The 14,860-nt window shown below is 42.0% G+C and overlaps 1 protein-coding gene across 8 annotated transcripts in view; it reads right to left on the bottom strand.

The window, feature by feature from the left end:
- Nucleotides 1-14,860, bottom strand: part of CALD1 (caldesmon 1) — a 188,303-nt gene that overhangs the window by 7,883 nt on the left and 165,560 nt on the right. For 7 of the 8 annotated variants that reach the window (XM_019825826.3, XM_045052782.1, XM_019825825.3 and 4 more), the window contains 6 exons: nucleotides 13,905-14,169; nucleotides 11,245-11,385; nucleotides 5,897-5,940; nucleotides 5,709-5,790; nucleotides 3,423-3,560; nucleotides 2,816-2,911 (listed from right to left, as the gene is read on the bottom strand). In XM_019825826.3, coding sequence (XP_019681385.1) covers nucleotides 2,816-2,911; nucleotides 3,423-3,560; nucleotides 5,709-5,790; nucleotides 5,897-5,940; nucleotides 11,245-11,385; nucleotides 13,905-14,169 — 766 coding nt within the window. The remainder of the gene's footprint in view (nucleotides 1-2,815; nucleotides 2,912-3,422; nucleotides 3,561-5,708; nucleotides 5,791-5,896; nucleotides 5,941-11,244; nucleotides 11,386-13,904; nucleotides 14,170-14,860) is intronic. The other variant, XM_019825831.3, reaches the window with a different exon arrangement.

Genomic DNA, 14,860 nt, shown 5'->3' with positions numbered 1-14,860 from the left:
CTCCTATTTGCTGTTGTCTTAGGTAATCTTCTGACATCCTGGGTTCAGGGTCAGGCTGACCAGAGTCCCAAGGGTGTCAAACTCAGATGCCTGCCATGAAGGGCCAGGCTGGAAATACAAATGCCTGCAGAGGCCTGGTGCAGAACAACGACAACAACGACGACGACGACGACGACAACAACAACAACAACAACAACAACAACAGAGAATCGACAAATTCAAGATTGTCTGCCTCTACACCTGAAACGTGTTCAAATTACAATTTTAAAAAGGGGAATAAAACACGATGGCCCCAAACTACACAGATCTTAGCTGCAGGCCACCAGTATGAGACCACCTGGACAAGGCCTGGATCAGATCCTTGCTTGATCTGTCTTTCTAAGCTGCTTTCCTGGACTTAACCTTTTCCTGACAAGTTTTATGCATCTGCTGGATGCTTCCAGCACTTTCCGCATTTCAGAAATTTCATCTCTCCTGGATCCATAGTGTCGCTGACTTACTTTCCTGCCTTGCTGGGCTCCAAGTCATGTCGTTCCCCAGAGACTGCCTTGTTGCTTATTCAGATTTGGGCATAGTGCTGTGTCTACTACGCCAGGGATGTGCACAAAGCTTAAATTGCTTATCAAGCATACTCAAACTGGCTTTTATTTATAACATCACTTACATGTGTTTTCTTCCGATGTGACCTTCATTCAGGAAGCCACACTAGTCTACAAAATCCAATGGGACATAGGAGAAAAGCGGTCACCACGAGCTATACTAATTGCCACATTCTTCTTTCCTTTTCCTCTCCATCCTCTAGGAGATGGTCTAGCAAATTGCTTACTAAATCATAGGTAAGGCAGGCAATGATTTTGTAATTTCCCTGTAATACCTTTTGGTCCTGCCAGAAAATGGGCTTTTTTGGTGGAAACCTTGACACAGTTATTATATATGTTGTAATAATAACTAAGTTAAATCTCTTAACCCTCCCATTAGGATGACACAGATGATGATAGATTTATCAGTTAAGGTACTGCTAAAAGAGTATGGGTCAAGTCCTGGGCTGAATACAGGAGTATAATAGGATATAGAAATGAAATAGATTGCAAATACTGTAAATGTGAAAAAGTGACCATCTCCTCTAGCAACGTGCCATACTCATCAAAGAGGAAAACATACACCTTCTCTCTTTATCCTTGCTTGTGAGATCTTCAGTGGGTCCATGAACTTTCTGAATTTGTATCAAATGCAGGTTTGTGGGGATAGGGTTCTTAGATCTCATTAGGTTTTCAAAGAGATCCCCAATTCAGAAAGGCTAATAATCACTAGTCTGGAACTTATATAACTTATATAAATTATATAAATTACCATTTAAAAAAGGAATTTCTACTCTTTTGTTTTTTTTAGTGTTTATTTATTTTTGAGAGACAGAGAGAGACAAGAACAGGAGTAGGGAGAGGGGAGCAGAGAGAGAGGAAGACACAGAATCCTAAGTAGGCTCCAGGCTCTGAGCTGTCACCACAGAGCCTGACATGGGGTTCCAACCCACGAACCATGAGATCATGACCTGACCCGAACTTGGATGCTCAACCAACTGAGCCACCCAGACGCCCCCAAAAAGTAATTTCTACTCTTTATGTCACCTTGGGTGCTGGGGAAATTTGAGACACTTAAGAGAACATACCTCTTGGGTATGATCTCTCACTTAAACTGTCTCCAATTATAGGCCCCCTTTCCTGTATCTACTGGGAAGGCGGAAGAGATGTTTTTTCCAATATATAAAGACTTTCCAATTGTAACTTGGGTTTACATTAAGTTTTATACCTCCTGTGAGTCCTAATGCAAAAAATCTTGGGCTGAATACTAATTAGATGACTATAGGGAGTTGCATCCATGAAAGACATGGAAATATTTCTATTTTTTCTTTTCTAAGTTGGAAAAGTGATAAACTTTACTGACTTTGGAGACTAAACGTGGAGCCAATGGACGAAATCAAATGGTCAACAACGCAGAGACCATGATTTAGAATGCTTTTCTTCTACCTCTGGCTTAGAGTGGTTGTGACAAGGCAGTCTCTGCTCCCTTGGGCACCAACAAAGGCATAAAAGCAATCTAACAGAGAAAACCCACTAATATTTGGTAGGGAGCTTAGTAAGGTTTTTGATCATAATGATAAATGGAAAGCAATTATCAGACATTCAATGAAAAATTTAAAAGAACATTTTTATAGTAAGATAGCCACGCTTAATAAGAAAATGTTAGATTTCCAAAAATAACATTCATAACCAGTTTTTATAGTTTCCAGTTCTACTGTTTTTTTTTTCTTTCTAATGGCTTTCCTTTGGAGGTGTTGACAATAAAATTACAGCAATTATTTCAACAACTACCCAATTACTATATTTTTGTGTTAAGTTACAGAAATTAGGCAAATTAGAAAATATGGGTTCAAAATAGCCAACATACACATTCTTTTGGGAATAAGTCTAGGAGGGCTCTCCACAGAGAAGTGGCCAAGATAATTTGACATTTTCACTTCCAAATTCCTAGCTGTGATTTACAGAATGGAAGCTAAACAAACAGACCATTTAAGAACGTAAATGTGAACTGCCTCCAGCTCGGGCTTAACTGCTCTTCTCAGGGTGTAGAGGCGATTATGGCTCCATTTTACCCTCTGGGTAATTAGGGTGGACCATCCTCTGTAAATCTGAGCCCCTCCTTTTTGCTATTGAACTGGAGCACTGTCTTTCCCAGGCAAATAGGCCCACGGCCTGTTTTCTTTTGCTGCTAAAAACTAAGAGATCAAAAAACTTCAGAAAAACCCAAAGCTGCTTACCGAAGGTTTGGGAGCGGGTGACTTATTTCCATCTGGGGTTTTAGTTAGCCATTCATTGATGCGGCTGGAAACCCCCACCTTCAAGCCAGCAGTCTCCTACAAAGTTAATAATCCAACATGACAGAGAGAGAGGGAGAGAGAGAAAAAAAAAAAACTTTACTTGGAAAAAAAACCCCTTAACAGTAACCTCAAAAGACTATGAAGTGTTACTTCACATAACCATCACATAACACAGATCAATGATTGATCTTTAGATTTAGTATTTTGAGTAAAAGAAACCTTAAACTTGCTATTTAAAGACTATGTTATCTGGTTTTCTTTCCTCCGCACCTCACCCCCCTCCCTATTTCCAGGGGCTGAGGATCAATTTCAAACTCTTCATTTAGAATACTGTGGCCAGAGAGCATAGTACAGAGTCTAGCCTCATGAACACATTGCCTCTGAAAGAATTATATCGTCTTCACTGCTTTTATTATTAACTAGTGTGATTCCTTAAAAAAAAAGAGAGAGAGAGAGAGACAGACAGACAGAAACAAACAAAAACAAACAAGGGAAAAAGGAAAAAAATCCAACTTCCAAAATTAAAAGACCAAAATCCTATACTTACCTTGTTTGGTGTGCCTGATACAGTGGGGGATGAAAACACATTCCCTTTCTCCCACATGCTCTTGATATTGCGTACACCCTCAGCAGGAACAGGGAGATCTGAGGCTGCTGGCTTCATAGGTTTTGCGGTTTTTGTTCCCTGAAACGTGTGAACTATTTTTAGGGTTGGTGCTGATAAGTCTGTTCTCATAAAATTACAGCGAGCTTGTCTTCCTCAACGTTAACATTGAAAAAATTCACTGTGATATTTAAAAATATCACCTTCCCCCCAAAATTCTGTTGTTAATTCTGTTACAATAATTCTGTCGTAAAACTACATTCTGATGACATATAGACCTCAAATAAACCATAATATATACATCAGAGGATCTTTAAAAAATGAAATTATGCTTGGGGCACCTAGGTGGCTCAGTCGGTTAAGCATCCGACTCTTGATTTCGGCTCAGGTCACGATCTCATGGCTCGTGGGTTCGAGCCCCAAGTTGGGCTCTGCGCTGACAATGTGAAGCCTGCTTGGGATTCTCTCCCCCTCCCGCCTGCCCCTCCCCTGCTTGCTCTCTCTCTTCTTCTCTCTCAAAAAGAAATAAATAAACTAAAAAAAAAAAAAAAAAAGAAACTATGCCTTTTACTGGGACACCACTAGTTGTGAAGGGGAGATTTCACTTCATTTCTTCAACAGATTCTTTTGAAGTGCTTTATGTGAGCAGGGCACTGTGCTAGGCTCTGGGGATATTGTGTCACTCAAGACAGTCTGTGCTGTAAGCTACAGTGGACTTAACACTTTAATAGGGGAGAGAGACGGTAACTAGTTACGCAAGTATTTATTTCACATTGTGAAAAGTGGTATGCGAAGGAATGTGGTGCCATAAAGCATGCCCAGAGAGCATGTGTTAGGGGAATAATACTTAGTTTAGGGAACCAAAGAAGGCTGCTCTGAAGAAGTGACATTAAAATGGAGATCTGACACAAGGCTTGGAAGTGGCTAGGTGAGAAGGAGGAGCAAATGCCATTCCATGTAGAGGGAATGACATACACAAAGGGCTGAAGACAGGGCATGTTAAAAAACTAAAAAAATTGAGAGACCTCTGTGTGGAGAACATACTGAAAGGAGGAGAAAACAGATGAAGAAAATGAAAGGTGTGCATTCAAGATACATTTCCAGCCGTAGTGATGGGCATACCCAGAATCGTGCAGTTTCTCTGGCGGTCCTGCTTTGTGGCCTGTGGCTTGTGTGGGTGGTTGGCCACACACGGATGATAGCAAGGTGGTACCATCAGTGGCCTGCACATAAAAGTATCTCCCCGGACTGTGTAAACTCTGAGGCCCCAGTCCTGGCTTCCTTAATCCTATTAGAGCTCTGATCAATTCAGCCACAGAAAATAACAATCTGCAATTTGTCTTATATTTCACTGGACATTCAATCTTGTGAAAAATCACCTCTTGAGTGTTAGGACTTGATTATTCATTTGACAAATCATCCAGACCTCTCTCTTTCTTATTCCCTCTTATCATTTGTTTGTGAACAATTTTACAGGGATCTCCACTCTGCAGTACAAAGGACAGGAGAAAAATCAAACCAAACTGATCCAATTACTTTATAGGTTGTGATACACATCTGAAGGGTAAAACCATTGACTAAAACTACAAAAAGAGAGAAAACACATCTTGATCAATGGCACTATACCAAGTGCTTTGGTACTTGGAAATATCCTTTATTTCCAAATAGTGTAGAACCCCCTTTGGGGGCGGGGTGTGGAAAAAAGTTGAAACAGAAAGAAGCATAAAACTATGGTCTTAAGAGCACAAAACAATCATTTTTAAATTGATGATGATGAAACTTGGTCTGGCTATCACCTTTATATTAACTTATAGTACTACTTTTATTTGATAATAAAAGTTTTGATAGATTAAAAAAAAAAAGATGAACCCAAGTTGTAACTGTTGAAATTACATATGGGAACACATTTTGTAAGTAACTAAGGATCTTGAAGATATACTTATGAACATACAAGTAATATAGTTCAATACCAATGAGCCCATTCATTAAAAGAGTAACAGCTTCACTAAAGAATACTCTGGCTGAAAGTAGAAAACAACAATTTATTTACGATTTATCTCTATTACTGTTCTTCTGTATAGCTAGTTCAAAGTACAATAGAGCACCACTAATATTCTAACATAGTAATGTGGTTATTGGCTGTGATTACTGTCCTAAGCTTCTACGGTCATCTATCAGCAGAATCTATTTCTGTCTGCCCATGACCGTGGCACTGAGACAGTCTCTCACCTCAATTGCGCTGGTATACTGCTCCAGTCTGCTGTCAATCTTAGACACAACTGCTGCTTGGTGAGTCGATTTGACACCACTGCTAAGTGAATAAACACACACACACACATGCATAAAAATACGAGAGAGAATCTTTCCTTACATATAGAACAGCTGATGATTCTCATTGAACAATCAATCACATTTACCTTTTCTGCACAGACTTATTCAAAAATTCTGCTCGCTCTTCTATCTAGGAATTGAAAAACAAACAAACAAACAAACCCTAGTTAATATTTGCAGCTTATAAACGATGTTTCTCGGCCCATGCCACTGGGCGAGTAAAAGCTTCAGAGAGTGTGCCGGGGTAATAGGATTCTGTGCCCAGCAACTCTGCTCCATGGTAAAGTACTTAGGACGTATTTGAGGTGAGATTTGGAGGGGACAAACATAGGACTGGGCAGGTGATAGAGAAAGTGTGGAGAAATACAAAGTTCTGGAGGTAAATTAAAGACCAGACAGAAATGGAATAACAAAGCCTCTGAAACAATGTAAATTAGTGGCAAAGTAATTACGTTTCAAGACAAAAACTTTTTTTTTCTTTCAAAAGCACTTGCTGTTACCCTTTAGGATGTATTTATACGTACAGATATACCATGTTATTTGATGAGCAAAATTCTCCCACCATGTTTTAACACGTATTACGTGTGTAATAGGATCGAATAAGAAAGGTAACTAGGAACTCCGAACTATTCACTTACTGCTTAGCCTGGTTTCTTAACTTGACAGCTGTCCAACCTACTGCTGAGCCTAATTTGTCTTGAATATAGAAGATGGGGAAGGGGCTGGATTGAGACTGGGGCACAGCTCCTCAGGGCTGAGGCCTCTCATGAAACCCTGTTAGCCCAAGTGGGAATTATGGAAATAAGCCTGGAAAAACTGATGAAATGGTAAGTTCAGTGGTCTTTAACAAATTCCTTTTTCTCTTTAAAGCTAGGAAATTCCTTTTTGCTAAAACTAAAGCCACTAAGTCAAACATTTTGGTTTACTGAAACTATATCATCAAATCAGATGTTCTATGTAAGTCAGCAATTATCTGTTGACTCCTTATGATACCCAACTCCAGGGTAGCAATATCCTCTGTCATTTACCACCTATCAAAGTCAGCACATGGTAAAACCTTTGTATATGACTGCCTATGCCAAAGCACACATGTGCTGAAGGAGTCCATTTTCTGTCCTGTTCAAGACAGCCAAGGAATCTGCTAGACTTCAGTTACCCTAGACTGGTGTGGTTGAGTGTGCCTTAGAGTCTTCTGAGATGTTAGTGGCTCTTTCTGGCCTGGACTGTCGTGGGACTTATGGGCTATTAATAAACACCCTTAGGCTTTTTGGAAAACATGCTTCACTTCTAATATCAGTTGAATAACATTTTTATAGAGGTTAGTGGGGGGGGGAGTCTCATCATTTCCAATGATTTCTTATAATGATAAAAGCAAACTCATTAAAAATAAAACTTGTTGCAAAAAAAGTGCTATCAGTAGCCCTGAGTTTGTGGGATGCGAAGTGTCTTAAATCTTATTTTCATGGGGCGCCTGGGTGGCGCAGTCGGTTAAGCGTCCGACTTCAGCCAGGTCACGATCTCACGGTCCGGGAGTTCGAGCCCCACGTCAGGCTCTGGGCTGATGGCTCGGAGCCTGGAGCCTGTTTCCGATTCTGTGTCTCCCTCTCTCTCTGCCCCTCCCCCGTTCATGCTCTGTCTCTCTCTGTCCCAAAAATAAATAAACGTTGAAAAAAAAAATCTTATTTTCATGATTTTAATATAAACTTAGAAGTGCACCCCTGGAGAAAAAGTTCCCAGTTGAATAGGCGAAATACATTGAAACCATGCAATGCACTGGCACTTTTAATATTATCCATCCATCCATCCATTCGTCCACCCATCCATCCATCCTCTATCCATCCATCATTCATCCATCCATTCATCCATCCACTCACCCATCCATCCATCTATCCATCCATCCATCTAACCATCTTTTAACCTTACCAGCCTGCCAGCTAAGTAACTAAGCAATAAATTATATACTGAGTACCCACTGGATAAAATTGAACACTCGACAATGTACGAGACAGTATCCCTTTCTTTAAGGAGAACACAGTCAGTAGCGAAGACTAACAGAATATATGAATGAAATACTGAACATTCAAGTGATAGGTACCAAGTAAAGATAAGAAGAAAATGCTGGGGCCATAGGAGAAGTGAGTTTCTGGGGTTGATGGAGAAGATATGCAGTAGGTTTGATTCGGAGCTGAGATTTTTAGTTTACAGTTGACACAGTTTTATTAGTGAGTTTATAGAAGTGAGGGTGCGTGAGGTACAGGGGATAGGACATTTGTTGTGGAGCAAACCCATGCACAAAGATTTGGGGAACACACACAGAGGAGGGGGGATGGAGGAATGAAACACATAGTGAAGGCCAGAGGCATGAGTAAGGGGAAGCAGAGGTGAGACTTGCTCTTTGTAGCACTTCTAGCATCCTTCCGACTCCGGGATGAGCTTTTGACCTCGGCTATCCCATTAATTCAAATTACAGAGATTCTCGGAAGCCAACATCTCCTTTTGTATCTACGGTATTTAATATAGCTTGACTTCATTATCGCGTTTTGTCAGGGCTAACCATGAACTTATGGGTGCGTTCCTATTGGAAAATTCCTTAACTTGGTTAATCTAGACAATGTAACAATGTGTACTGGATTTACACTACACAAATTTCTGTAGTTTAACGACAGGAGTTGGTTCTTCTGAAGACCGAGAGGTGGCGGTGTTGTCCTGATGAAACTCGGGAGAAAAGCATGCTATTCATTTTCTAAAATTGGCTCTCTCCTTCCCCTACACCCCTTTTACCACCAAAATATGGAAACAACAACAATAAAAACCCAATTTTATATTTAATTTACTTAAAATTTGTTCTGTGCATGGATTATGTAAGAAAAATAATTCACTGCTAACAAAATTTAACTGTGCGAAACCAGGTTCAGTTTCCCAGACAAAGGAATAGAAGGAGTCATGAGAACTTAACAAAATACATGAGTTGATAATATTTTGAGGTCAGATAGCAAATGTTTTCCCTTGCATTGGCATGCTACAATGTTAACTTACAACCACTTACAAAAGTCACAGGGCCAAGAGTAGCAACAATGGTAGGAATTCAATGGTAGCATATGAAATTGAGCTCTAAAACCAGAGCCACAGCAAATTCTTCAAGGCACATACTATGGAGAAAAGCAATAGATTGTCTGTTCCTGAAAGCGTGTCTCTGTTATATAGAAATTTAAAAATGTTTTGTTTCTTTTTAACATAAATACTTTGATTGCTCACACATGCTTCTCCAGCGGAGGGGGCAGATGAATGGCCTCCTGGGAGACTATGAAATGGGAAGCCAGGAGTCTGGTTGAGGAAAAGACCAGAGAAATTAAGTAAGTTGAAGAATTTAGTCGAGAGGAGATATTTGAAGAAGGAGGATGGGCTGTAGTTTCTCCTGCAAATAGGAAGAATAGAAATTAGAAGTATAGATGTTCCTCTCTACTTTCTTCATGTTACCAAGATTGTTCAAGGAAAGTTTAGCTTGGGTGAGATTTCAAGGAAGATAGAAGGATCTTTGATTATTGATGAAGCAGGAACACAAGGACCCAGACTTGGAACACAACAAACTCTGGTCACTGCATGGAGATAGCCTGAACTGAGTGGATTTTGTGTGTGTGTGTGTGTATGTGTGTTTTGTTTTGCCTTTCTGTTCTTTCCTCTATAGTGGGGATCTGCAAACTACGGCCCATGTGCCCATGGGTCTTATGCAGGCCATGGTTTTCACATGGCACTCAAGCTAAGAATGAGTTTTATATTGTTAAATGGTTTTAAAATCCAAAAGAAGAATATTTTATGACATAGGAAAATTTTATGACATCCAAATTTCTTTTTATTTATTTATTTTTGAGAGAGAGAGAGAGAGAGAGAGAGAGCAAGTAGAGGAGGGGCAGAGAGAGAGAGGGAGACAGAATCCCAAGCAGGCTCCAGGCTGTCAACGCAGAGCCCAAACTCACAAACGGTGAGATCATGACCTGAGCCGAAATCAAGAGTCAGACACTTAACCCATTGAGCCACCCAGGCACCCCTGAAATCCAAATCTCAGTGTGCATGAATAAAGCTCCTCTACTCCACAAAGCTTCCCTCTACTGACTTTGGTCATTTCTAAGATCTCACTGTGTCGGTAGTCTGCATTTAGTTACCCGGTAATCCTTGGATTCCCCAGAGCAGTCGACTGTGTTAATGCCACAGGGGCAGCGACCTTGCTTTGTACTTCTCTCCCTCATAGTACCTAGCATGCATCGGGTACATTATAAATAGCAACTATTAAACAATAAAATCCCCCAGTGGCTTAGTTCGGATTCCCCCCTGAAGCAGATCCTGAGAACAGAGGGTTTGAGTACACGGAGTTCATTAGGGAAGTGGCAGGGTATGACTGGGGCCCAGATGATCAAAAAGACTCGGTGAAGTTCCTTAGGGATCAAACATGCTGATTTTCCTGTGAGACAGGTAATAGGTGTAAAATGTAAGTAACTGGCTTTTGGACATTTTAGTGGGCCACATGAGGTGACCTCACACACACAATTATAGACACACACATGCACATACTTAACCAGCTGGAGGCTGGCTATGAGTCTCTCCTGGTTTTGCCCATCGTCAATGCTTTGTAGCCTTGCTACGTTGATGGAAAATGAAGGTGAAGCGAAAGCGTTAAAAGTTCCAATCTCTGAAGATTCATTTTTTCATTCAACAAATGACTGTCTTCACTGTGCCAGGTGCTCAGTACATGTTAACTCTCAAAACAAAAGACATACATTTGAAAATAATGGCAGATTGAGCGTAAGTAATAGATAGCACTCTCTTGTTTCTGTTCTCTGCTCTGCATGTCCACCCTTCCACCATGTCCTTGACTGGGCTCCCTTCTGCTTGTTCTCTTTTCTCCCACTTCCGGCAAGTGGGAGCTGTGCTCCTCGAAGGCAGCGATGGGACCAGACTCATCCTGGCAAAGGACCCTATCCAAGGCACACTTCACTTCCTCCTGTGATAACGGCTTTCGAATTTGACCAGTACCCCTTCCAGCTGCCCTACTTTTAACAATGAGAAATTAAAAATGAAAAGCAGCCTTTATAATACGGTTGCCCACTTGGTGAACTTTAAATGTTTCCATTTTCAATTGCTCACACCAATGAGGCCTCGGGAGGGCACAGGTCAGTGAAGTCTAGAGATAATCGCTGAATGTCACTTTAACACACACCAAAGCATCTAAGAGACAACAGACACCAATTTCTCCACCTCACTTCTCTCCTTCCCTCACGTTGCCAACAATGGTAAGCTGTGAAAAGGCGGAAAGAAGGAGCAGAAAGGTCAGTGAAGCAGAGGCTCCACATGATGAAGAGCCAAGTAAGGGGCTGAGGTCAGGTTTCCATCACATTATGACAGAGGTGTGATGAGAAATCTTTCTGGGAGAAAAAAATACCTTGAGAGATGAACCTTTGGGGGTGAAACATTTGAATGGCTTCTTGTCATCTGATAAGCTGTCTTCTGGCATCTTCTGACGCTTCTCAGCAGCTTCTGCCCTCCGCTTTTCAATCTCTTCCCTTAGCCTCCTCTTCTCTTCCTGAGACAGGAGAACAAATAACACGGACATCGGTATCAGCTTCCAGCCAGAAGGAAAGAGGGCTGCAGGGGAAGGAGCAGTGGTGCCGCAGGGGAAAGAGTGGGCTTCTGGACTGCATGCCACCCCCTCCTCCAGGGTGGTCGCCAGAGATGAAGCCTGAGCCCGTGAGTCCACCTGCCTGACACTCTGGCACGGCCACTTCCCAACTGTGTGACCTTGGCCGCGTTACTCGTCTGTTCAATGCCTCAGTTTTTCATCTGTAAGATGGGGATAATGACAGCTTTAGCAAGGGCTAAATGAGAAAGCCCATGTAAAATTCCTAGGATCAGTGTGAAGCTGGTCCTTATCATTATCATCCTGTCGGGGCATTTACCACTGACCTTCTGTTTCTGTATATATAAGATAAATATATGTCCCTTCCACCTCCTTCTGAGGAGAGTTGTGAAGACGGATGAGACAGCTGGTGGGCAAAGTTTATGTTAAATCTAGAGTATTATGTTCAAACTGTACAAGAGATAATTTTATGGTTGTCTCCACCTCCACGGAGTAGATTATTGTAGATGGTTTGACAAACCTGAAATACATAGACACTACACCAAAGCAGTCACAGATGTTCACCCTATGTGTCCTACTAGCCCCTCTGTGCCTTAATTCCTGGTCTGCAATACTCTCCCCTGTCTCCTCTCTCAGGCAAAACATTCAGAGCTCCGATCCAGTTGCACATCCTCTATGAACGGTTTACTGAGAGATGTGTGTAGTTTTTTGTAGTTTTTAAACTGTAGGTTCTCAAGCAGGGATTAGATGTTCATCTGTCAGAGGATGTGGCAGAAGGATCCTCTGTGTTATGGGCTGAATGTTTGAGGTTCCCCCCTCCTCCACTGCCATTCATACATTAACGTCCTAACCCCCAGAGTGACGGTTTAGGAGGTGGGGCCTTTGGGAGGTGTTTAGATCCTGAGAATGAAGTCTTCGTGAATGGCACTAAGAGAGGCCCCAGAGAGCTCTCTTCCCCTTTCTGCCAAATGAGGACACAGTGGAAAGACCATGGTCTATGAAATGGTAAGACACAGAATTGTTGACGCCTTGATCTTGAACTCCCCAACCTCCAGAACTGTGAGAAATAAATCTCTGTTGTTCGTAGGCCACACAATCTGTGATTGTGGTTCCACTGACTAAGACACTGTTTGGCAGGAGGTTAGACCAAATAATCTTCTAGGTCCAAACCAATTCTAAGAGCAAATGTTTCCCTTCTGCCTTCGTTGACACTCTGCTCCCCTCAATAACAAATAATGACAATGTTAACAATAATTATAACTAGCAGGCACCACGAACACAATTATCTGTTTGATCATGGCATCAATCCGGTAGCTGGACATTATTTCCCAGATAAGGCAAAGAAGTTTTAGCACAGTCCAGGAACTCTGCCAAGGTCCCAGCTTGCAAGTGGCAGAAAATACAAGCCCAGGTATGCTTGATTCTAAAGAGCTATCATCCCAATTACTTCCCAACCAAAGGCAACTGACCCTTTGAGAGCTGGAGTTGGAAGAGACCTTGGAATAATTTATCCAGACTTTCCACACAGGTTAGGGAATTTTTGCAAAGGATCCATGTCAGAAAGCCATCTGCTGTCTTTGTGCATAGTTGGATCGACGGAAGGTCACTCTCTTCTAAGATTAGAGGGCAAAGCTCTAAGCTCATTTGGAGAATCGAGGTCTCAATCCTGATTCCACCATTTATTAGTCAAGTAACACACAAGTCACTCAAATAATTTGATTCCCTTTTGTTTATCCATAAAACGGGAATAATGATGTACTTCAGGATGAAAGGAAAGAATGCACCTTGTAAAGCTGTAGTTGGTTAAGCACTTTTTCAGTTTTCAAAATTTGCCTTCTGTAACTTTATCTGTTGTTTTCAGTTCTGTCTTAAGAGACGGAACATATTCATCTGTTCGTAATTACCGGGCTCCTGCTCTATGCCTGGCACTGTGTTGGGTCCTGGGTTTACAGTAATGAACAAAGCAGATACTGTCCCTGCTTCTGACCACTTCGTCTCCTTATTCTTCCATTAAAAAAAAAAGCAAAGCTACTTAAAAAAATCTTCTCTATAAAAACCCTGCCAATATCAGAAAACAACTATCATGTGACTCTCAGATCTTATAACGAATCTGCAGACCTTTTCATCCTCCTCTGCTTGCTGTTCTTTATTGAGAGACAGTAGAGGGGAATGGGTTAAGGTAAATGGGACCATGGGAAAATGACAAAACCGCTCTGTGCCTCGGTTTCCTCGTCTGAAAAATGGGGTAATAAGACTACTCACGTCAGAAAGTTCTTACAATTGGATAAAGACTACTATGTGTAAAGGGTTTAGAATTGTGCCTAATGCACGGCGAGTTTATTTATTCTTAAAATGTATTTGTAAGAGTCCATGCAGCAGCACGGCACCAGCAAAAACATTATTCCCCGGGCTACAAGGGTCGCCAGACGCGGACTGCGGGCTTGGGTAAGCTGCGCCCTCCTTACCTCCTCTCGGACTTTTCTCTCTGCTTCCTCCTGCTTCCGCCTCTGCTCTTCCTCCTCTAGGACCTTTCTTCGCTCTTCCCGCTTTTTCTTCAGCTCCTCCAGCTCCAGGGCTGCCTCCTGCTGTTTCTGTTTGAGCTTCTCGAACTCCTCGCTCTCGGTTTCCCCGCGGCGGCGGCGAAGCTCCTCCAGGCGCTTGCCGGCTTCCACCTGCGAAGTGCCTTCGGCCTCCTTGGCCTCGCTCACCTTCGCTCCTGCTCCCGGGCGGCTGTCCGGAAACGCAAAGGAGTTTGATAAATGTCAGTTGGGCAGCCTCCCGGGAGGGATGTCGTCTGCAGGCTTTGCACCCCAGACCAAAAGAAATCTCCACTGCCGGTCGTTGGTAGTCGTTGGACAGTGGATGTTCACACCCGCCCCAAGGGCAGGTTGGGGTCCGCCTGAAGTCTCAAGGTCTGAATCCGATCCCTTCCTACCACTTACCCTTGGTGTCCTGTTGTACAAAGGGGCAAACAGACGCTGATGGTGGGAAAATGGCAAATGGAAAATGGGCAAAACAACGCAACCACTACGGAAAACAGTAGGGAGGTTCCTTAAAAACTTAACAGTAAAACTACCATACAGTCCAACAATCCCATTGAGTATATACCCAAAAGATCTTGAAAAGATCTCACATACCCTTGTTCATAGCGGTATTATTCACAACAGCCAAGAGGGGGAGCAACCCACATGTCCATCAACAAATGAAAAAACAAACAGAAAGCGGTGCATACATACAGTGTACTATTATTCAGCCTTAAAAAGTAAGGGAATCCTGTCCTATGCGACAACATGGATGAACCTTAAGGATATTATACTACACGAAATAAACCAGTCCCCAAAAGACAAATGTTACATAATTCCACTTCTGAGTTATCTAAAGTTGTCAATTCAGGGAACCAGAAAGTAGATTGGTGCTTATC

This window comes from Felis catus, chromosome A2 (assembly GCF_018350175.1).
Source record: "Felis catus isolate Fca126 chromosome A2, F.catus_Fca126_mat1.0, whole genome shotgun sequence".
Classification (NCBI taxonomy): Eukaryota; Metazoa; Chordata; class Mammalia; order Carnivora; family Felidae; genus Felis; species Felis catus.
This window is presented reverse-complemented; position numbering and strand designations above follow the sequence as displayed.